The sequence below is a fragment of the Sturnira hondurensis genome, unplaced genomic scaffold (genome assembly GCF_014824575.4).
Source record: "Sturnira hondurensis isolate 20B ecotype Veracruz unplaced genomic scaffold, ASM1482457v3 Scaffold0023357, whole genome shotgun sequence".
NCBI lineage: Eukaryota > Metazoa > Chordata > Mammalia > Chiroptera > Phyllostomidae > Sturnira > Sturnira hondurensis.
In genome coordinates this window covers 3,646,649-3,670,981 of record NW_028095988.1, presented here as the reverse complement: position 1 = coordinate 3,670,981, position 24,333 = coordinate 3,646,649, and the positions used below count along the sequence as shown (strand labels likewise).

The 24,333-nt window shown below is 44.5% G+C and overlaps 1 protein-coding gene across 1 annotated transcript; it reads left to right on the top strand.

The window, feature by feature from the left end:
* Positions 1-990: 990 nt before the first annotated feature.
* Positions 991-23,959, top strand: SLC51A (solute carrier family 51 member A). Its single transcript, XM_037037684.1, has 9 exons — positions 991-1,269; positions 1,888-1,982; positions 17,472-17,626; positions 18,543-18,616; positions 19,071-19,229; positions 19,743-19,854; positions 20,117-20,263; positions 22,371-22,476; positions 22,940-23,959. Exons 1-9 carry the CDS (start codon positions 1,061-1,063, stop codon positions 23,074-23,076), a joined length of 1,194 nt encoding a protein of 397 aa, XP_036893579.1. The 5' UTR covers positions 991-1,060; the 3' UTR covers positions 23,077-23,959.
* Positions 23,960-24,333: the final 374 nt, after the last annotated feature.

The window sequence follows — 24,333 nt, the reverse complement described above, 5'->3', positions numbered from 1 at the left end:
ACTCTTTATACCCTCTCACTGGCCCTCTCTTACTATCAAAGATCTTCACCTGAACCTCTGCAGAGCCCCAACCCAGGTCCTTTCTGCCTCTCCATACCTCCAAGACTTTCTATCCCGTCTGGTGTCATAACCCCTCTGACCCTCAGTTTCCTTATTTGTGAAATGGAAATAAAGATAGCACTTGCCTTTACGGAGAGATTGTAAGGCTTAAATAAGTAACATCGCGTTTCCGGCACCATAAGTGTTCAGTAGACCTTAGCTGCTCCTACTGCTGCTGCAATTTTATTATATCAGTCAGGCAACCAATTCTAAGGAGCACTTAGTGTGAGTCAGGCCCTGTATCAGGAACCTAGGGGTACCGAGCTTGGCCTCTCTCTTCTTTAGAGAGAGAAGAAAAATGACCAAGCAATAAAATAGTCTATAAGCAATTTGGCACAATTTAAAAGAAAAAAAGAACTCAATAAGCTCAGAAATCTCATCCACAACTCTGTCTCTTACTATATACAGCCCCCTTCTCCCATTTGCTCTCTTTCGCTGCTCTTCAGCTGGTAAACCCACCATCAAGAAGTGGTGGACTGGGCTTTGGAAAATTCACAGGGGTCTCGTCTGGCTTTTCCCACTAGCCCTTCCTTCCACATGCCAAGCCACCAGCACCAACACAATCAAGGCCTGAGCCCTGATTCTCCCACCCCTGGGCCCCAGAGCCTGAGTTGCCATCAAGTTCTTGGGGAGAAGTAGTTGTTGACCAGGGGGCACTGAGGGGAAGATTGAGTACTTTGTCCCCACCACCACCCTAGAAGGCTGGGGGTGGGGGGGGGCGGCGTCGAGGGGGTGGGAAAGATAAATGGTAGGGGTGGGCCAGGGGTAAAGCATGGCTAAAGGTACTTACCGGAGGGAAGCCGTAGGGACCACACCTAGGGGCCGGGCGGGGGGGAGGGGCGGAGTCAGGAACCTGGGAACTCAGCCAGCAGAGAGGATCAAATTTCAAACTACTCTGGGATGAACTGTGAAATAGAAATCGTGGCCAAGGAGGCCTGAGGAGGGAAGAGAACCATCGTGGATGACCCAGATACCCTACCTATCCTCTACCCGAGTACCCTGGGAAAAAGCTGGCAGTGAGCAGGGCCGGAAGCCACCTACCTCAGGGCCTGCACCTGCCTGCCCTTCCTTGCTATTCAGTGCCTGCCAAGAAGGAGAATTGAGACTCGAGAACCAGAGAGTGAGAGAAGTAATGGAGCCAGGCAAGACTCAGATAAAGCTTGACCCCAGGTGAGTGAGGGCTGCAGGCCCTGAGCCAGGAACTGGTTGCTATGCAGCAGGTAGCCTCTATTGCTCTGGCCTGTCCCTCCCTCCCTTCCAGTACCCTTTGGTTTCCAGCACACAGAATGAGACAGAACTGATAGTGGTCTGGCTGTCCCTAAGGTCCTCAGGGACACTTGGGGTTTAGCCAGTGCATGACCCTTCAGAGCCTTGCCTTTCTGTCCCCAGTCAAGGAGAGAAAGATCCCAGAGCTGGGAGCTGGGGGTGGAGGGTGCATGCACAGAACTCCCACCAGCTGGGGACCCACCCAAGTTCTAAGGATCCACTCTTTCCCTGGGATTCTGTTCTTTCCCCCTGGCTGCTGCCCCAAGGGTCGTGAAGTGAAAGGACTGCGGGCTCTGTGGGCACTGCAGCCAGGCCTGTCCAGGGCCTCAGTGGCAGGCTGCCTTACACGCTAGATGGGATCCACTCTCCGATTCCTTCCAAGAACCAGGAACTTGAGGAGAAATGAACAAGCTCCCTGAACCCAGAAGTGTTTGAGGGAGCGTCCAGTAACTGATATTGAATACCCTTCCGGTATTCTCTCCTGTCCACAAGGCTATCTGAATGCAGGCTGTGTCTCTCCAGGTACACGGCAGACCTTGTGGAAGTGCTGAAAACCAATTACAACATCCCATCTGCATGCTTCTCTCTCCCTCCCAGTGCAGCCCAACTTCTGAGAGGTGAGTAGGGGACCCTCCCCAGAGGGAACTAAAAGGAGGACACAAGCATCCCTGTGGTAGGTAAGTCAGGACAGCTGAAAGGAGCAGAGGAGTGGTGGTCCTCAGCTGACCAGCCTGGAGATCCTGGGAGGATGGCTGGCCCAGGGATTGTTTATCATGGTTAAGGCCTTGGAGGAGAAGATCAATTCCTCAAGGGGCCCATAGGCCAAAAGAGGGGCATGACAACCTGGCCCAGGAGACAGACATGGCTATTATGTTGTTGGACCTCCCACCTATCCTAGCCTCAGAGTCCCTGCAAATTGGGGACCCCAGCCTAGAGCATTTTTCAGACCCTAGGACCATCTGAGGACTCAGGATGGTGCACAAATGACCCAAGCCCCACAGGGGCCTCAGGGGGAGGGACCTAAATCATTCTAGAAGGGTGGTTATTATGAATAGTGTTCTTAAAACTTAGGCGAACCTGTAGATGTATTTTCACAGTGCCTGCCAACTAGATTCCTATTACTGAATCACTTTGAAAGTGAAAGGCTGAAGATGGGACTTGGTTTATTTTCTGAATGCATAAAACATGACATTCAAATGACCCCATCTTCTTCATAGCAGATATTGCTCACCCACATTTTATTTCATTTTCCTATGCATGATTATCTCTGAGACATTGATGAATAGGAGCCTGTGTCTTTATGGCACCGAAATGCTTTTCCCAAACTCCTTCCTGCAAGGAGTAGACTCTTTCTGAACAACAGGATGTGGTCAGCACGCATTAGGAGGCACATATGAGCGTGTCTTTGAACGGTGTTCACCCCTGTTTCAGATGCTCTGAACCACAGTGAATGCCAACTGCCAGCGAGTGTCCAGAGAAACCTCTTAGCTGTCGGAGGCAGCTGCTGCATCTAGCTCCAAGAACCTCTTGTTCACAGAGTGCAGCTGGTGATAGAAGTCTTCCCTTACACCCGTGGTTGTCAGCCAGAGTCGATTTCTTCCCCCGGGGAACTTTTGCAAATGCCTGGAGACAGTTTCAGTTGTCACAACTAGAGGGTGCTGCTTGGCATCTAGTGGGTAGAGGCCAGGGATGCGGCCCTCGAAACAAAGGAAAACCTCCCACGAGGAATCCTCTCAGCCAAAGTGTCCGTGGTGCTAAGACCGAGAAACCCTGCCTTATGCAGTGAAAATGGATCTCACACTGCTTGGTTACAAAATGTGCAAAATAGAAGCATCAAGGGCGCCCAAAAAAGGGGGAGACTATTTTGGGCCTGGTAGTCTGGCGAGCTGCCTGCTCCCAGGTGGAACTATTGGAGGGGGCAGCAGCTGGAGAGCGGGAAGCAGGTGGTGAGCACTGCTGGGTTGGGGATGAGATGGAATGAGTAGACAGGTTCCCCAGACACGGAGGAGCTGTGTCTGGCAGAATTCAAGGTTGCTGGTGGGAAAGTAGGGGCCAACTGAGAGGCTGGGCAGGTAAGGTGGGGCCCAATGAGTGTCAGGCAGAAGAGTTGTACTTTATCCTGCAGCCTGGAGGGGCCTAGTGAGGGCTCTGTGATTGGGAGGGGCTGGATAGTGCCTCAGGACCATTAATCAATAATCAGACTGGACTTCAAGGAAGAGGAACCTTGAGAAGCAGGGGTATAAACTGGGGGTTATTGCCGCAGCCCGGCATAAGGGACAAGGGTCTGAGTCACAGCAACATCAAGGAAAGAAAGGGAAGGTTGGAAAACATAGGTAATCCAAAGAAAGAGCAGGCCATCTGGTAAATAAATACCTAGGCAAGGTAAGTGGAGGAAAAATAGCCTCTCCTAATGGCTCTGGGGACCTGGGCGGCAGTGATGGCATTTTGCCAGAAGCAGGAGAGTCAGGAAGAGGTGCCCGCCAGAGGGTGTGGAGAAACCCCTTGCTTCTTCTGTCATGAAATAAATGCCGTTGAAGAAAGAGCTATTCAGGAAGAATTATTTCAATAATCCGGTTTTGAAATGCCTGTGATATGAGCGCATTTATGATCCTTACAGGATTTTTTTTTAGATGGACTGACCCAAACCCTTATACATAACTGTAAAGAACCATGTAAAGCCAAGACCTGCCCTTCCAGAGATTAAGGCTTATAATAAGACTAAAATAATTAAGGTAACAAGGCAATAACTGTAAGGGGTCAGGCAAGTAGAAAAATGGAAGAGAATACAGGGCCTAGAAATCACCCCACACCTGCTCAGTGGGGCGGGATGGCCTCTTTGAGAGGGGCTGCTGGAAACTGCCTCTCCCTGTGGCAAACAGTAAACACGACAATAGCTCCCATGTAGCTTTAATCCTGGTTGATTAAAATGCTAAATGTCAAATGCAAACATCTGTACAAAATGAAAATAAAAACTATCTTTATGAGAGTAGAGAATAATTTCTTAAACACAAGAAAGCATAAATGATCATAGAGATTGACTACATAAAGCAACCAAACTTCTGTATGACTAAAAACACTATAAAGAATGTTAAAAGGTGCCGGGGTCCGGCCGAAGCTTATCTAAGGGTCCCACAGGTGAAAGTAGGCGTCGGCGATAGATAACAGATGACAACAGGCCTCAAAGGACAGGGAAGCTCTGTTCCATTTATTGCAAGTACAAGTTGATTTTTTATATTTTCATTTTTGGCATTGATTAATATTTTGTAGGTGTTTTGTTTGATTAGTTAAGTAGAAACAATCAATACAAAGGTGACCAGGAAAAGTACAAAAGTTCCCATAAATTCAGTTATATAAGACAAAAGTTAATTTAACTAGGAGAATTATTAATCAAACAAATAGAAGTAGTTGTATGTATAGAGTTTGAATGTCTTATTGTTTATTAAAGTTTCTCAGAAATTCATTATGGGGTAAAAAGACACGCTAGACTGAGTAGAGGCAATAGGCAATTATAAGGCCTTTTTGATGTCTAACTTAGCTATCTATCTTCCTGTCTAAAATGTTTTTTGTATACTGTGGACTCTACCTCTTTTGTAGTTGTTTCTATGTGCTTAGTTTGTAATAGCTAACCAGCTTCTTCTGTTTTTATGCCTGTCTAATTCTAATTGATATATAGTCCTATTCAAGGTAAAGGAGGGGCTGTTACTCTAACAACTCTTTGACAATCAGGGGCTATTTTCTTAAAGGGGTTTTTGCTATTCTATGAGGCAGTTCTGTGGGAATACATATTTACATATACATATACATACATACAAAGAACAGTTGCCACTGTTCTTTCTTGGGTGGCTTTCACAGGAACAAATAAGTAAAGTACGATGCCTTAATTCAGCCAGGGTGTTATTGCTTAGGACTTGAGCCAACTGTTGTTTTTTCTCTGAGAGTGATCATTAATTCTAGGAGATTCCAAATTATCAGAAGTGCAAAGGTTAGAATACTAAGAAACAGTGAGAATAAAAGCAACACCATATATCCACTAATGCCACGTCCATCCTACTGGAAAACGCTTCTGTGAAGCCGTCATCTCCAAGTCGTGACTGTGTCAACTGACATGGTTAGAAAACACTTCTGTGAAGGCTTTGTCCCCAAGCCGTGACTGTGTCAGCCTACCTGGTTAGCACTGGACGTGGCAAAAAGTCAAAGTACAGACTGGGAGAAGATAATTTCAAGCCCATAACCTATAACAAAGGTGAGTAAGCACTGGCTGGTGTAGCTCAGTGGGTTGAGCGCAGGCCTGTGAACCAGACGATCAGGGTTTGATTCCCAGTCAGGGCACAAGCCTGGGTTTCTGGCCAGTTCCCAGCAGGGGACTCACATGCCTGGGTTGTAGGCCAGTTCCCAGCAGGGGACTCATGAGAAGCAACCATACATTGATATTTCTCTCCTTCTCTCCTTCCCTTGCCCTCTAAAGATAAATAAATAAAATATTTTTTTAAAGGTGAGTAGTTGGTATTTAAAAAATTACCCAATAACAATCGGATAAAACATATGAACAATTTACAGGAGAGGGAACCCAAATGTCCAATACATATACAAAAAGGTTGTCTATTTCCTTAGGAATTAAGAAACAAGAGTTAAATAATAAAATATCATTTCACTACACTCTTATAGACAAAATAAAAAGCCTGATGATCCCAAGTGAAGGTGAATCTGAGGTGAAATGTGAACTCCTAGACTGCAGGTGGGATTCCAAATTGGTATAACCACTTTGGAGAGTAGATAGCTGTAACTTAAAATCCTCATGTCCTACAACCTAACTATTTTCAATTCTTTAAGTATATTTTATTGATTATGCTATTACAGTTGTCCCATTTTTCTCCTTTATTCCCCGCCACCCCACATCCCCCTCCTCCCAGCATGCCCCACTCCCTTTAGTTCATGTCCATGAGTCACACGCATAAGTTCTTGGGCTTCCCCATTTCCTATACTACTTTTAACCTTCCCCTGTCTATTGTGTACCTACCATTTATTCTTCTTATTCCCTGTACTTTTTCCCCCATTCACCCCTTCCTCTGGTCATTCCATGTGATCTCAGTTTTGGGATTCTGTTCCTATTCTAGTTGTTTCCTTTGTTTGTTTATTTGTTTGTTTGTTTTTAGGTTCAGTTGTTGGTAGTTGTGAGTTTGTTGTCAATTTACTGTTCATAGTTTTGATTATCTTATTTTTCTTAGATAAGTCCCTTTAATATTTCATATAATAAAGCTTGGTGATGATGAACTCCTTGAACTTGACCTTGTCTAGGAAGCACTTTATCTGCCCTTCCATTCTAAGTGATAGCTTTGCTGGATAGAGGAATCTTGGATGTAGGTCCTTGCCTTTCATGATTTGGAATGGTTCTTTCCAGCCCCTTCTTGCCTGTAAGGTCTCTTTTGAGAAATCAGCTGACAGTCTGATGGGAAGTCTTTGTAGGTAACTGTCTCCTTATCTCTCGCTGCTTCTAGGATTCTCTTCTTCATTTTAATCTTGGCTAATGTAATTATGATGTGTCTTGGTGTGTGCTTCTTGGATCCAACTTGTTTGAGGTTCTCTGAACTTCCTGGACTTGTATATCTATCTCCACCAGATTGAGGAAGTTTTCTTTCATTATTTGTTCAAATAAGTTTTCAATTTCTTCCTCTTCCTCTTCTCCTTCTGGCAGCCCTATTATTCAGATATTGGAATGTTTAAAGTTTTTTTGGATGTTCCTAAGCCTCTCCTCATTTTATTGAATTCTTGTTTCTTCATTCTGTTCTGATTGAATGTTTATTTCTTCCTTCTGCTCCAAATCATTAATTTGAGACCCAGTTTCCTTCCCTTCATTGTTGATTCCCTGCCTATTTTTCTTTATTTCACTTTGCATAGCCTTCACTTCTTCCTCTATTTTGCAACCATACTCAACCATTTCTGTGAGCACCCAGATTACCAGTGTTTTGACATCTGCACCTGATAGGTGGCTATCTCCTTGTCACATTTCTTTTTCTGGAGCTTTTATCTGTTCTTTCCTTTGGGCCGTATTTCTTTGTCTGGGTGCACCTGTTATATTATAAAAAGTGGAGCCTTAGGTATTCACCAGGGCAGGGCAACCCTCTTCTCCACATTGGTGCTGTATGTGGGGGAGGGGTCAGAGAGGAAGAAATGTGGCTTGCTTGGCTCTCACACCATTTTCAGACACTTCCCCTGCTACCCACAAGCAAATTGGGCCCTTCTGGTGCTGATTCCTGGGTGGGTGGGTTTGTATACATTCTAGGACCATGTGGGTCTCTCCAACAAACTCTCCTGTGAGGCTGGGAGTTTCTCCCACTGACCCAACACCCACAGGTTTTTATAGTCAGAGGTTTTGGTGCTTTATTTCACTGTATTGGAACCCTGGGTTCTGCAATTTGTCTCACTCCCCAGTTGTTCCTCCAGGTCTATCGCACACAAATGTGGGACTGCCCAGTCTGCCAGCTGCCACCTCACTGGTCCGGGTTCTCCAGCCACTGCCTGCCTGGAGTCCTTTTTGTCCCACTGCCTGGCCTCGCCCTTCCTACCAATCTGGATGAGTATTTCTTCTTTAACTCCTTGGTTGTCGGACTTCCATATAGTTCAATTTTCAGGCAGTTCTGGTCATCTTTTGTTTTTTAATTTGTTGTTGTTCTTCTTTTGGTTGTGCAAGGAGGCAAAGTGTGTCTACCTATACCTCTATCTTGGCCAGAAGTCAAAATGCATTTGGAATTTTACTTTGAATTCATGTATCTCTAACTTCAGAGCCTATGCCCTTTACCTCCAGGGAAACAAATATGCAAAAATAAAGTAAGTTTTGACCAGGATCCAATTGAGATTATGGATAAGTCTTCAAAATGTTAATGTTCTGATATTGTTTTCATTATATATAAAGTAATCTTCACTATTTTGGAGAGAGTGAGAAATTTGCTAGTTGCTAAAGTTGTACTCATATTGAAAATGGTTAGACACGCATTTCCCAAAGTGTGTTTCTGGAATCCCAAAGAGTGCTTCATGAAAACAGAGTCTATAGAAAAACAAGTATTGTAAAAGCTGTAATTCTGTAACCTCCTTTTGGAAATTAACAACGTAAATCAGATAAAACACTTCAGTATGCTCTGCAGGAAAGAAACATGTGTAACTTGAAGGCATTTCCAAAAATCCTTTGTCCAGACCACTTAGGTCCCATAATAGCGATTAAGATGCAGGGAAATAAGGTAGGGGACAATCTTCTAAGAAGATAAATAAGTTTGATGGAGAACAGTGGTGCCGGGCTACGGATGCTAAGAAACTCTTGCTTGGCTTTTGCACCGTGGAGGTGGATACAACAGCCTATAGACAGTACAAGTGTGAGAAAGAACATTGTACCAAAGCCAGCATTTGCAAGAACGTGCAGAAGCATTTCTGCATTGGAGTCAGAATATGCCCTTCCCCCTCCTTCATAAACTTAAACAATCTTTTGGGGTTGCATTTGGTTGTTTTTAGCGCTCCTCATTCCCTCTGCTATGGACGTGACCCAGCCAATAATCAGCGTGTGTGACGGTTGAGAGCACGGGTTTAGTGTGAGAAACCCCTCCATTTGAATCCTAGTTCATTCACTTCAAGACTGTGTGACCTTGGGCAAAGTGCTTGTCACTCTAGGCTTTGTTTCCTGAAAAAGCCTGTAAAATAGAGAAGGCAATAAGAATTCTCACGGGATTATGCCTTTCATTCAACAAATAGTCACAGTTTCGGTTCCAAGCCCTTGGAGACAGAACAGAGAACAAGGCTGACAAAGTTCCTGCCTTGGTGGGGTTTACACTAAGGAGAAGCGACAGACAATAAGCAAGTAAATAAATATGTAAATAACTTCATTGTGGGAGGGGCAGGTCCCACTGTGCATTTAAAGGAGGCTGCCAGAGGAGAGGCATTTGAGCAGAGAGCTCAAGGCTGAGAGGAGCCTTCCACTATGCTCTCAGAGAGAAAAGCTGAACCAGCAGAAGCCAAGTGTAATGTCGTGGAGGTGGGAACCCCCACGTGGTTGTTGGGAGGCTGAAGGAATGGCAGGGAAATACTATACCTCTATGAACAGAGAAGAGCAGGGCTGCAGTGACTGAGTTTGCAGAATACAAGGTGTGGGAGAGGGTGAGGGATCTGTAGAGGAGACCAAGGGTCGGAGGCCCAGAGGGGAGGCATGAGGACTGTGGTTCTGTGAGTCATGGGGAAGGAAGGGTTTTAGGGAGGAGGGAGGAGTCAAGGACAGTGAAAACTGAGGAAGGATTTGGCCTTGATGGCTTGCCTGAGAAAGGGCATTTTCCACTCTCAGTTCAGTGAGCGGATGAGGACAAGAGCCAAGGAGGGAGTGGGGTCAGGCCAGGAAGAGGCCAAGGCAGGACTCCCCCTCCCAACAGTGGACACTGGCTTTCAGAATGCCACTGGACTGATTTCGGTTTCTGCCTACCTGTACTTTATCTTTGTGTGTATTTTTAACTAAATATTTCTATTGTAAAAATAATTCAGGTTTAGGAAGGTAAGTACAAAAATCCAGAAAAGTAAAAAGAGGAAAAGTAATTTCTGACTTGTCCCACCACTCGGAAACAGGCCCCGCTTGCAATTTCCTTTCTCTGTGTTTTTATGTAACATTAGAAATCACACTATACCTACAATTTTATGTCCTGTTTGTTGAAGCACTAGATCATATGAATCTTTTATATTAGCATATGTTTGGCAGAATGTATCCTTTTAAAAACATTTTTTTATAAAATACATGTTTATTATAAAATAAATGGGAAAGGTAGAAAAGAAGGCAAACACTATACCCACAGTCTCATTACCCAAAGACTTCATTGCTCTTTTTTTTTTTTAGTATTTCTAATGCATCTTTGAATATTTTCATTTTATCAAAGTAATACATGTTCATGGTTAAAAATTCAAATAGTACAAAAGGGCTGCTAATGAAAGTCAACAATAGTCAACTCTCATTTCTAGTCCTCCTCCTCCTGTAGCTGAAGATCCTTTCGACAGGATCGTCGCCAGTCTGCGCACACCTTTATTTCCTGGGTATCAGCTTTGGGCATCACCTGTGGCTGCCTCTATGCTACATGAGGATGTAGCCCACTTGGCACCAAACTTCTTTCCTTCTCTCCCTATAATTATGTCAGTATTTTTGGTTGGTTATTTCTGTAGGTTTGTGCATTATACCTGTAGTTGTTTCCTATTCCGCTATCGATAGTGCTTCTTGACTCTCCATTTTGTCAGATAAAGGTGCTGCTCGTGCCTCACTCTCTTCTTCGACTTTTTTGTGCCTTTCTTTCCCCAAGCAAATCCTTTAAACATGGTTATAATTTTTACTGTGTTTATTTTTCATTTCTATTCTAGTTTGCTTAGTTTGTTTATTTGTTTGTTTGTTTTTAGGTTCAGTTGTTGGTAGTTGTGAGTTTGTTGTCATTTTACTGTTCATAGTTTTGATTATCTTATTTTTCTTAGATAAATCTAATATTTCATATAATAAGAGCTTGGGGATGATGAACTCCTTTAACTTGACCTTATCTGGGAAGCACTTGAAGGGTTTTTTTTAAGGTATGCATTCAAGGACAATGATCTGAAGTATGTAGCTTGGTGAATTTTTACCTATGTGGACAACTGTGAAACCACCACCCAGGTCAATATATGCAACATTTCCAGCATCCAGAGGGGAGTGGTTTCTCACAATTTCTCAGTTCTAACCTCTGTCACTTTTATAGATTAATTTTCCCTGTTTTTCAAGTGATAAAAACAAAATCTAACAGTTTGTACTCTTGTGTCTGGCCTCCTTCATTCATCATTATGTTTTTGAGAGTAATCGGTTTCATTGCGTGAATCCATAGCTCATCCTTTTTATTGCCGTATGATATTCCCTTATGTGAATGTATCACAATTCACTTGTCTGCATTCTTATTGAAAAACCTATGGGCTATATTGGGGAAAGCCTCAAAAGTCTGAATTCAGAATTGCTTCTGAAGCATTGGCATGGCGGAGCCTTATTCAACTTTATAAGAGCTTTAGTAGGAGAAACTTACGTACACAGGCAGAGCAGGGCTTGCTCCCAGTGGTGGCCCGCTGGGAAGAAATCAACACCCCTCTCTGAACAGGGTCTCTTTTTATAGGGGATTAATAGTAAAACCACGCAGTGGGTTGCCAAATAAACCACCAAAAGAACATGCATTTCTCAGTTAACAGAAAACATCAGTCAGTTATCTGTTATGGGAAAGACTCAGACCAAACACTGGAGGAAGCAAAGTGGAACCTTTATTACCCATGCGGACCGAGAGGAGGCAGTCTCCAAATTCTGGGCCCCAACCAGCGGGGAGCAATCGCTTATATAGGGTGAGGGGTGGTCTGTCACTTAGACTGTTACTTCTGGTGCAAAAGCAAGAAGCAGCTTACAGAAGCAAGAAGCAAAACATTATCTCCAGCACACAGGGGCAAGCAAGAAACAAAGGAAAAAAAAGTCATTCCCTGGGTGCTGTGCTATGTTTTAAAATAACTGCCAATTTCCTCTAACAATCCACACTTATACATTCATTAACCTCCTTCCTGGCAGGACATTTACCTTTGGGAGGCAATCCATCTTCCTCAATCACTATCAATTAGCCTGAGGCTACAGAGAGTTAAACAGTCACAGAAAGTTAGAGAATCCAACATTTTCCAGAAGCCTGTACTGCTGGAACCATATTGCACCCCTGACTTCCCCTGCAGGCTGTTTCCAGTTTGGGCCATTATGAATAAGGCTGCTGTGAACATTCTTTCCGTGATCGTAAGCATCTCTAGTGAATAGGTATCCAAGGGTGTCATAGGGTAGGTGGATGTTTAACAGCTGCTGCCCAACTGCTTGCCAAAGTGCTTGGACTCCTCTTGACAGCAGTGTGTGGGAGTTCCAGCCATTTATCTCTACTAACACTTGTAATCGTCAGCACTGTTCATTTTAGCCCTTTTGGTGTTTTTTTTTTCCCCTGGCAACTGTAGATACTTAGCACCTTTTTATGTTTTGTGAACATTTGGCTATCTTCTTTTGTAAAGTTACTGTTTAGATCTTTTTTTTAAAGTAGAAAATTATTGTCTTTTTCTTAATGATGAGAATTCTTTATATATTATGGTATGAGTCTCTTGGTGACTATCTATATTACAACTATCTTTTCTTAGTCTGAGCTTGCCTTTTTTCATTCTCTTGATAGTTTCTTCTGACCGGTGGAAATTCTTAATTTTAAGGAAGTCCAGTTTGTTAACTTTTTATGATTGGTGTTTTTGTGACCTATTTTAAAAGACCTTTGCCTATCTCAAAGTAATGGAAATGCATTTCTCTGTTTTCTTCTAAAAACTTTGTTTTAACTTTCACATTTAAGTGTTTTTGAATAATATTAAGAAAGGGTCAATGTTCTTTTTTATTCTCCAGTGGGTCTGCTAAGAAGATTTGGGGGTTTTTTAGTTGACTGTTAATAAGTTGGGCTTTTTGTTTTTTAGAGAGAGGGTGAGGGAGGGAGAAAGAGAGGGAGAGAAACATCAATATGTGAGAGAGACATTGATCAATTGGTTGCTGCTTGCATGTCCCCAACTGGGGACCCCACCCACAACCCAGACATGTGCCCTGACTGGGAACTTAACCAGTGACATTTAGGTTCACAGGACACCATTCAATCCACTGAGCCACACCAGTCATGGAGTGTTAAGAAGTTTTTAAAAATATTGTCATATACTCTTCACAAAGACTTTTCATGGCATGCACAAAATTTTCACGTCTGAATAATATTCTATGGGATAGTTGACTTAATCATTCCAATACTGTCAGATATTTAAGTTGTTTAGGGCTATTATTCAATAATATTACAAACATTCTCATTTTAATATTAAACATTATCATTTAATAGAACAAAAAAGAATATATCACCGTTATTTTGCTCTTCTCTGGCTGCTAGGCAGAGTGACGCTTTCCCATGTGTTAGAGCCTCCTGTTTTTGTTACCAACTTTCTTTAGGTGACAAAGATCTTAAACTTTAGTACACTTTTATTAGAAATGCTTTCCCCCAGTTTGTTTCCTCCCTTTTTTTAACATTCAGAAGTTTAAACTGTGTCATGTTTGACCATTGCTCTCTTTGTGATTTCTTGTGTTGCTCATAAGCTCAGAAAGGTGTTTCATGTCCAAAGTTTTGATGAAAATACAATTCTTTCTTCTTTGCTCTCTCATTTTTTTCCGGTTGATTTATTTTATTTTATTTATTTTTAGAGAGAGGGGAAGGGAAGGAGAAAGTGGGAGAGAAACATCAGTGCATGGTTGCCTCTCATGTGTCCCCTACTGGGGACCTGGCCTGCAACCCAGGCATGTGCCCTGACTGGGAATTGAACCGATGACCCTTTGCTTCACAGGCCTGTGCTCAATCCACTGAGCTACACCAGCCAGGGCTCTTGGTTGATTTTTAAAGACTTATCTCATTAACCTATTTAAAATTATTTTGAAATATGGCTAGCTTTATGTGTATCTCCATAATTGTTTTAAATACAAATTTTTGATATGAAAGAGTAATATCATAAAAAACAAATCCTCTGTGTGTTTATATTTTAAATTTTTCAAGGAGAAAAAGGGGAAGTGTTTTTTTATTTTAAGTAAAGGACTGCAACAAGTTTTTTAATATTCAAAACTTGCAGGGCCTTTGAATAATCTCTGGAGAGGTAATTGAGGAAGAGGCAACAGAGCTAAACAGTAACAGCAATGCCCAGCCAGTCACTTACTCATTTATTTTTTATTTTTTACTGATGTATAGTTGTTATATCATATTATACTCGTTACTTTAATTTAAGGTGTACAATCTAGTGATTTGACTTTTTTATACCTTACAGTGTGATCACCCTGCCAAGCCAGTCGATCAGACACCCAGACGGCTCTGTCCTAAGTAAATGGAGCCGAGTGAAGAAAGGGAGGGGTGGGAGCAAAGAAAAACAGCACGATCCTGTCTTTTATGGCCTGTGGTAGAAGGAAAAACTTTACTACTAGCTCCCTGCTTGGGAGCTGGGACCCAAGGGCCAGCTTCCCCATGGCAGGTGCTGCGGATTGGCAGTTAGACCTAACTGTGATCAGAGATAATGGGCCTCCCTGGGGTAAAGCAAACAGAGAGACGAACATGTGCCCTGAAAAGCCACCGGGATCAGCATGGTATTTTTGGACAGAGTCACCTTTGCCTGGTTGCTTCTTGTGGTGCCGCCAGGTATGACTGACTGATCCAGATGACGGGTCTCTACTGTGGTGTGGTTTCCTTCCTCCCTGGTCTGGTTTTGGCAGTATTATCGCTCTGGCTGAGCTGCCCTTAGTCCCCCAAACACAGGGCAGACGAGCCAATGCCTTCCTCCTACTCTACTCCCAATGCACGACGACAGCGGACTGGGTAGTCTTCCTTTGCCCCCTTTTCCTCTCAGCTAGCCAGGTGGGTGGTGGAGAGGAGCAAGTATGCTAACTGGGGAAGAGACTTAGATAAATGAGGGTCCAGACTTAGTCACTAAGAACACAGAACCCTTTAAAACTAGTTGTTGCATTGATGAGTCACCTGTTTAGAAAAACATACTGTAACTAGATTAATTTCCTTCTGTTAGCAATGGTGAGGCCTGAGGAGCTTCACTGGTGATTGTCAAGATGTTTATCCCCTGACCATTATCAGGTGAATCTGTTAAAAATGCAGTTACTGGACCCATCCCAGATCCCCTGAAGCAGCATCTCTAAGGGCTGGGCCTGGACAGCCACCTTTTAATGACTCCCTGAATGAATATGATAAACACGGGGACTTCCGCCAAGATGGAGGCATAGGTGGAAACACTGTGCCTTCTCCCACAACCAAGTTTTAATACAACAAAAGTTTTGGAGAACTAGGACACACCCAAAGACCAGAAAACGGAATTATACGGAAGTCCAACAGCTACGAACCGTTCAACGGGGACGGTAAGAGAGGCGGAGCCAGCAGCCCAGCTGGGTCGGGCAGGACAGAGCCCCCGACCTAGGCGCTCAGGCAGCCCGGACGGAACCAGTTGGGGTACGGGGCAGACTGACCAAGGTCACACATTCGCACACAGTGAGACGGACCACGCAGGCCCCAGGGGGCGAACCCAGTGGTGGAGGGCTGATAGCAGTGGCACACTCGAGTGCAGTGGAACGAAACGCGTGGGCCTGGTGACGGTGGTGGCTGCGGTGCCGGTGGGGGTCGCGGCAGCAGGCGGCAGAGGGAAGCCATTGTCCCTCTTTGACCCCGCCCCCACATACAACGTCACAACCCAGCGACTGAGTTGCCCTGCTCTGGTGAAAACCTAGGGCTCCGATCCTGCTACTGAACAGGCACGAACAGCCCAAAAGATGGCTCAAGAACTCAAAGTCCCAGAGCCAATAACTCTAAGTGACCAACAGATTGCCAGCCTCTCAGAAGCCCAATTTAAGACACTATTTATCAGGATGCTCACAGAATTGGTAGATTACAGTCACAAAGTGGAGGAACATATGAAGGCTAAACTAATTGAAATGAAGGGAGATGTCCAGGAAACCAATAGCGATGGAAAGGAAACTGGGACTCAAATCAATGGAATGGACCAGAAGGAAGAACAAAACATCCCACCAGAAAGGAATGAAGAAATGAGAATTCAAAACAATGAGGAGAGGCTTAGGAACCTCCAGGACATCTTTAAACGTTCCAACATCCGGATTATAGGGGTACCAGAAGGGGGAAAGAAACAGCCACGAGTGGAAAACTTATTTGAACAAATAATAAAGGAGAACTTCCCCAGTCTGGCAAAGGAAATAGACTTCCAGGAAATCCAGGAAGCTCAGAGAGTCCCAAAGAAGTTGGACCCAAGAAGGAACACACCAAGGCACATCATAATTACATTAGCCAAGACTAAAATGAAGGAGAGAATCCTAGAAGCAGCAAGGGATAAGGGGACAGTCACCTACAAAGGAGTACCCATCAGACTGTCAGCGGATTTCTCAAAAGAGACCTTACAGGCAAGAAGGGGCTGGAAAGAAGTATTTCAAGTCATGAAATCCAAAGACCTACAGCCAAGATTGCTTTATCCAGCAAAACTTTCCTTTAGAATGGAAGGACAGATAAAGTGCTTCTCAGATAAGGTCAAGTTCAAGGAGTTCTTCATCAACAAGCCCTTATTATATGAAATGCTAAAGGGACTTATATAAGAAAAAGATGATGAACAATATTAACAGTGAAAGGACAGCAAACACACAGTTATTAACAACCACACCTAAAACAAAAGCAAACCAAGAGGACAGCTAGATCAGGAGTGGAACCATAGAAATGAAGAACACATGGAGGGTTAGAAACAGGGGGGTGGGAGGAGGAGAAGGGGGGAGAAGGCACAGGAAATAGCATAGATGGTAGGTAGAAAATAGAGGGAGGGCGAGAATAGTGGGGGAAATATAGAATCTAAAGAAATTGAGACACGTGGTTATAAACTAAGAGGGGGAGAATAGTGGGGGAGGGAGTGTGCAGGTGGAGGGGAATGAAGGGGGGAAATAGAACAACTGTAATGGTATAATCAATAAAATATATTTAAAAAAAGAAAAAAAGAATATGATAAACACTAGAGAAAGCCACTGGGCCACGTTCAGTGTAAGACTAAGTGTGAGACCAGCACTAAATGTGGAGTCCCAGGTTCATGACATAATTTTTGAAGTCAAATTCAAACAGTCTAAAGTATACCACTAATTACATTCTGCTTCAATTATAATGTTTGCTAGCATGACACATGGCACCTGCGGTAGAAAATCGAATAGACCCTACTGAACTCCTACTCCAAAAGTTTCGCTATGTAATAACTTGTTTGATGTCTGTATTCCTGTTCGGGTGAACCTCACCATACCCGACATTACATGGTCTAGTCTCCCATCCATGCAAAGAATGACTGTTTTCTAGCCACATGATGGATTTTCTAGGTCTAAGAAAAGTCCATTGTTCTGCATGCATGGGAGCCTAGGTCCGACAATTCTGTATATGGTAAAGCAATTTAGATCCAAGTGAGGAAGCCACACTCCTGCCCCTCAGTTCTGGACTTCAGCTCACTGGAGTTTGTCCTCTTTCCTTCAACCCTAGCACTGGGCCCTGTGGAAATTGCCCTCACAGTCATCATGACCTTGCTTTCCCTGGGCTCAATTGCCATCTACCTGGAGGATGCCGTCTACCTGTACAAGAACACCCGTTGCCCCATCAAGAGGAGGACTCTGCTCTGGATCAGCTCTGCACCCACGGTGAGGGCCCTATAGTTGCCCTTTGGGAGGGACTGAAGAGGAAGGGGGGACCATTCTGAGAAACGGTCTAAACTCAACAATGCGAGTCAGCAAAGGGTTGCCTGCCTCTACCACCTTAGGGTGGAGGCTTCTAATGTGATTTCCATTTGCATTCGGGACCCATGATGGGGAGGTCAACAGGCAGTGGGATGGAGTGTTGGAATTGTTAGAGCCACAGAGACAGCTAAAGAAACCACTCAGCGACCAGTGGCCCAATCACTCCTCCTCTGCCACTACAAGGCTTGTTAAAAGCAAGCCTCTTTTGTGTACGGACAAGCAGAGGTTCCTCAGAGCATAGGAGGGAAAGAATGTTTTCCCCATGGGGTCATACTTAGCTCTACTCTTACATTGTAAGCTTTTGAAACTCCCACAGCCATTATGAAGGCCTTTGGCTTGCTCATAGACCATAAGGTTGGACTTCTGTTTCCTTCTGTTGAGCTCTGAGTGCCCATTAGGGTGGAGAGTGAGGCTCATGAGGTCCTTTCTTGCCCAGTGACATCTGCCTGGGCCACCTTAGGTCATCAGTGATGCTCTAATAACATGGGATGTTGAAAAGGAAGGGTTGGATCTTGGTCCTCTTACTCCAAAGGATGAACTTAGCTACTCCCACCCCAGGGAACTAAGAGGAGATAGTCTTTAAAAAAGCCCCTGTCTCAAGGTGACTTGCTGTCTCTAATTATAGAGATAGAAGAAACTGACCGCTAAATTAAAATGTTTTAAAATTAAATTAGTGATTTTTCCAGCTGTCCACTTTTAAGTAATAGTACCTCAGACATTTACGTTCTGCTTCCTTGAGCCCTCGTCATGAAAGTTTCAAGAGGGTGAGCACAAAGTCTCCCTCATTCCCTTAACTGGCTTCTCGCTCCTGTCCAAGCAGGTGGTGTCTGTGTTCTGCTGCTTCGGTCTCTGGATCCCTCGTTCCCTCATGATCGTGGAAATTGCCATAACCTCGTGAGTGTCCTGCTGCCCTCAGCTTTAGGCCCGGGATCCTTTTGGGGTCCCCTTCTGCTCCCCACTCACCCAGGACTCCAGAACCCATGTCTTCTTTCATCCCCTACGTCTTCCACAAAGCCCCGCAAATCAATTAGTATCAATCACAAATCAATCCCTTTCCAACTTGTGCTAACTCGGGTCTCTTGAACTTCTGGATCTGTTTATCCTCAGCCATCATTTCAACCCCAAAGCCTGAAATTTCCCCCTTCCCAGCCCCTGGGTGCCATCCTCTGCTCTCGCTCCTCTTGGCTCACATGTTCAGAATGGCTAGTCCCTCCCATGCTCCCCTCAGTGAGCCTCACCCCTCTCCACTCTCTTTGCAGTCCATCTTTCTTTGGCAGCCAAGGGTGCCCCCAGCTGGCTACTGCCTCCCCTCCATGTGCTCTCAGGCCCAATTCTCTCCCCACTCCAGGTTTTATGCAGTGTGCTTTTACCTGCTGATGCAGGTCATGGTGGAAGGCTTCGGTGGGAAGGAGGCAGTACTGAGGACACTGAAGGACACCCCGATGATGATCCACACAGGCCCCTGCTGCTGCTGCTGCCCCTGTTGCCCCAAACTCATGCTCACCAGGTAAGAGAGGAGGGAGAGGTGTCCTCCAAGGACAGGTTACCTCTTCCTGCACCCTCCCAAGAGCATCTGCAGGCTCTCTCAGGCCTGCCTCAAGCCTCCTGGAATTAGTCTGGTATGGAACAAACCCGATGATGAAAGGGTGGGCACCCGGGAGTAAGGGGAGCAGACAAAGGAGAACTCCAAAGTTCCTGTCACTTAGCCCACTGCCACCTGCAAAGTGTGGCCATGTGAAACAAACTAGACTGTAGGCTCTTGACGTGGCCCCTCGTGCTCATTTTGGTTAATGGGCTCGGGTCACCACTCAAAAGGTAGCATTCTGGTCTAGGAGTGAGTGGGAAGCAAGAATTGCCAATGCTCTCAACATCTTGGCTTCTTCCTGTGTCACCATCCGTTTAACCATTTTAGTGTCTGATGGCAGCCAAGCCTCTCAGCCCAGGGGCCCAGTGAGGGAGATGAGTCTCCTTGGGAAGGGTGGCCTGTGGGTCCATGTTCCTAACTCTCTTCTCCCTGCAGGAAAAAGCTTCAGCTGCTGATGTTGGGCCCATTCCAGTATGCCTTCTTCAAGATTTCACTGGGCCTGGTGGGCCTGTTTCTCATCCCCGATGGCATCTATGACCCAGCAGATGTAAGCCAGGAGGAAGGGGCAGCGAGGTCCGAGACTCATGTAGTACCTTTGAGCCCTAGGAGGAATAGCTTTCACCAACAGCCTCTGCTACCTGGGGACAGGGTGACTGTGGAAAAACACAGGTTCAGAACCTATGGTGGGAGGGAGGACACTGGAGCAGGCCAAGGCTATAGGGCTTTTTTAATTAACTGTCCCACCCTGGGGAAAAAAATAAAGAAAAGGGCCTGCCTCCCTCACTGACTCCTGTTTGGTCTGTCACCAGATTTCCAAGGAGAGCACAGCTCTATGGATTAACACTGTCCTTGGTGTGTCCACCCTGTTGGCTCTCTGGACCCTGGGGATCCTTTTCCGTCAAGCCAGGCTGCACCTAGGCGAGCAGAACATGGGAGCCAAATTTACTCTGTTCCAGGTAACTACACCCTGAGAGAGAAAGGATGGTTCATAACAGAGCTACAGATAGTTGGGGTTAGGAGGTGAGACTAACAGGCTAAAAGTGGGTCTGGGAATCTTAAGCCTTAGGTTTCCTGTGAGATTTGGAAAATGATCCCTGCCACTTCTTAGTTTTTGCTTTTCTGTGCTGAAATTGTTGGCTAGGTCTGCTGTCACAAAATATCACCAAGTGGCTTAAAACAACAGAAATTTATCCTTTCGCAGTTCTGGAGGCTACAAGTCCAAAAATCAAGATGTCACCTGAGCCACGCTCCCTCTGAAATCTGCAGGGGAGAAACCGTCCTTGCCTCCCCCCAGCTCCCGTGGGTTTGCCAGCCGTCTCGGCATTTCCTTGACCTGCAGCATCATCCCTCCGATTTCTGCCTCTGTCATCACATGGCCTTCTCCCCTCTGCGACTGTGTCTTTTGTCTCTTTTCTTCTTCTTATGAGGACACAAGTCAAATTCGAATAATCCCACCTTACCCCAGTATGACTTCATCTTAACCAATTACATATAATTAGTTAACCAAAATAATGATGATGTTTTGAAATAAGGTCACATTCTTAGGTACTGGGGCTAGGACTTCAACATATGTTTGTGGGGCACATTTCAACACGTGTATTACCAAACCTTAAATACTTCCGCCTTTGCTTTTTTTCTTTTCTATGATTACTTCCTAAAACCCCATAATCCATCACCACCAGCAGCATCAGCATTATCTCACCTACAACATGAACTCTCTATACCATATCCTAGGCCCTTTTCATACATTCCATTTTAATTTTCACAATAATATTAGAAGTCATTCTTTTTATTTTACAAATAAGGGAACTGAGACCCAGAGAGGCTATGGAACTCGCTCAAAGACACCCAGGGGTAGGCTAGAATATAAACCCAGATCTGTCTCACTCCCCAACCCACACCCCTTCTCATCACACTGCCTCTCATCTTCATACCTCTTCTGAAACTTCACTCCAAGGCACAGCTGTTCACTTTTTACACTTTCCATTCTCCGAGTCCAAAGGCAACTTTTCCACCAAATGCAATATCTTGTTTTCCTTCTCTCTCCATTCTTTTTGTCTCTGCGCTGGGCCCTTCTCCTACTCCCAAGAAATAATAGCTGCATGACAGTTAACAGCGAGCTTGCACACGAATTATCATTTGATCTAAGCACATGCCTCTGAAACGTGAATTGCCAGCACATAGTAGATAGAATGGAAGGGGCTCCGGGAAGAGAGAAAGGAGCTCGAAATAGAACCAGGGACTTCGGGGCAGAAAGGATCTGGGCCCCAGAAGCACTTAGGATCAGGCCTCAGGGTAAAAGCCTGTGGCTGCCGAGCAGGCCTGTGATTACGGTGGGAAGCCCGAACCAGCCCGAACAAGCCGGTCTGCCTTGCCTTGGAGAGAGCAAGTACTAAGACTAACGGTGCTCCTGGGGCCTCTGGATAGAGATGATCTTTTTCTTTTTTTTACTGTGCTAGAATATGCATAACAAAATTTATAATTTTAACAATTTTCACATGCTCAGCTCAGTGACATTAAGTGCATTCACATTGTTGTACAACCATGACCATCATCCATCCCCAGAACTACTTCATCTTCCACTCAGAAACTCTGTATCCATTGAACACTAATTCCCCTTTTTCCCTTCACCTCCAGGCCTGGAGGTGAAGATTCTTCAGAGGGCACTTCAGTGGTTAATTCTCCATCATCCTATTGGCAGGGATCTGATACTTGAGGTGGATGGACTGACTCTTCCCTAATCACCCACCCTTTTCATCCGTTAAGGGCTCCTTAGCAGCGGTGACTGAAATAGGGGAATAAACTTGAACCTCCAATCAGTTCTTATTGTTTCTTGTCAGGAACGCTCATAAAATATCGGTTGAAGATGAGGTTACAATTTTCCGAGAGATTAGAAACTCCACCAAATTGTAACCAAGTGTGAATCTCAGCCTTCCAGAACCGCAGAGATCTAAAGGTGGCCGCTCGTCCACTGCGGCGGGACGAGCGCGGGCCGTGGACCAGCTGGCCTCGGCGCCGTGCACCTGGGCCCACCTGCCCTGGCTTCTCGTCTCCCTTCTGCAGGTGCTGCTCATCCTGACTGCCCTGCAGCCATCCATCTTCTCCATCTTGGCCAACAGTGGGCAGATTGCTTGCTCACCTCCTTTTTCCTCTAAAATCAGGTCTCAAGGTGAGCACCTAAAAGCTCTTATCTCATTCCAGGATGAGTGAGGGGGGAGGGTCAGAGAGGAGAAGATCTTAGAATAGAGGTTGGGCCAGGCAGCCAGCAGCTCCAAATACTCAAAAAAGGATCTCCAAGAATCCCAGCAGAGATTTAAGACTATGACTTTTCCAGTCACACAGGAAGAGGGCTGCGGTCCCACAGCTCGATCCTTAGCTCTTGGGAGAGAAATGGGTGTGGCTGGGGAGGAGATAAAGTGCACAAAAGAAATGAGGTTTAATGTTAGCCTCAGATTGCAGGTTGAGAGCCAAGTTCTGTTTCTGGCTCCACCATTAACCTGCTATATTACTTGGACTCCGGGTTTGAGGAGAAATTGCAGAAAGTGTTGTCCAACTCCCAGGCCAGGGTTGCTGTTGGGATACCAACTCTGTCATTTAGTATAACTTACACTATATTTCACCCCACACTGCAGTGATGAATTGCCACCTCCTTGTACCAGAGACTTTTCTGGTAACTGTGCTGACACGAATATACTACAGAAGGAAAGACAACGAGGTTGGATATGAACCTTTCCCTTCTCCAGACTTGGATTTGAACATCAAAGCCTGAGGTGAAGAATGGCTTGGACTATGAAAGAGACACTGTACTCATGAGATGGGCACAAGATTTCTTTACTGTCCCTCAACATTGACCAAATGGGAAAGATTCCATTGTCAACACAAACTGGCAAATTACATTTGACTATAGAGATGAAGGTGAATTATGCAATAGGATGAAATTGTTTTGGATTTTGCCTGGGAAAGGTAACTTAAATTTTATAATAGACAAACAGGACAGAATTTGAAACTGTGTAACTAGGCACATTACTCTTGTGGGTGCCACTACCAACCCTTAAAGCTTGTATATTGAAAGGTTGCTTTGAGTTTTCTCAAAGTGAAAGGTATATATATGGTACTTTGTCTGGTATGAGAATGAGAGTAGAACTCAGGCAAAATAGTACAAGCTCAAAATCTTGAAAGAACCAGGCTTCTGAAGAATAGATCAAAGGTGTTATTTTCCTTACAGATAACATTAGACTTGTGAGATCCACGTCAGCCTCCGTTTGTGGGACAATGGCTTTTTAAATCTGTGCCAAACTGAAAGAGGAATCCCCAATAATATGGTCATGGAGCTTGACTTTGAGAAAACACATCAGAGTGCAAAAGCAAATGAATTAAGGAAAAAGATCCCAATACATAAATGTATCATATACATGTATATCAGGTCAAAACACAGAAAATAAAACATTAGGTAAAATCACTTTGCGTTTATTTGGCTAAATGACAAAAGCCAAAATAACTCTGGACAAGTTAATAACACTCAGACAGGAAACAATATACTGAACACCAGCTGAGGAAAACAGTCCTGTGGATGTCAGCTCCGGTGATGGGGTTAACGTTTGTGCCGAGGCCAGCATTTCTTTATAAGGCTACTTTTTTCCAGGTTCCTCAATACAAAAAAAAAAATCCTACCAATCAAGTCTCTGTGTTCAAAACAGTCAGGGCTCTAAAAGAGGGTGGGAAATCCCACTTCAAACCTAAAGGACCACAACCTGAGTAATCCTTAATGTTAAGCCTCATAAGTTTCTACCCCAATCTGAGTACAAAGTTGGCAGACAGAAAATCTTTCTTCTTTTAAAGAAAATTAGCATTTAATAGTATAATCCTGAGAACATGCTCTACTTATTTGGATAAATAGAAGTTAGGGACCGACCACTCTTTACCCCACGACAATCTATTCTACAAGAAAAAACAAGAATAATCATTGTATGATTTGAAAATATATAACCTTCAAAAATACTTATGTTGGTAAGCTTAAAAAATACCA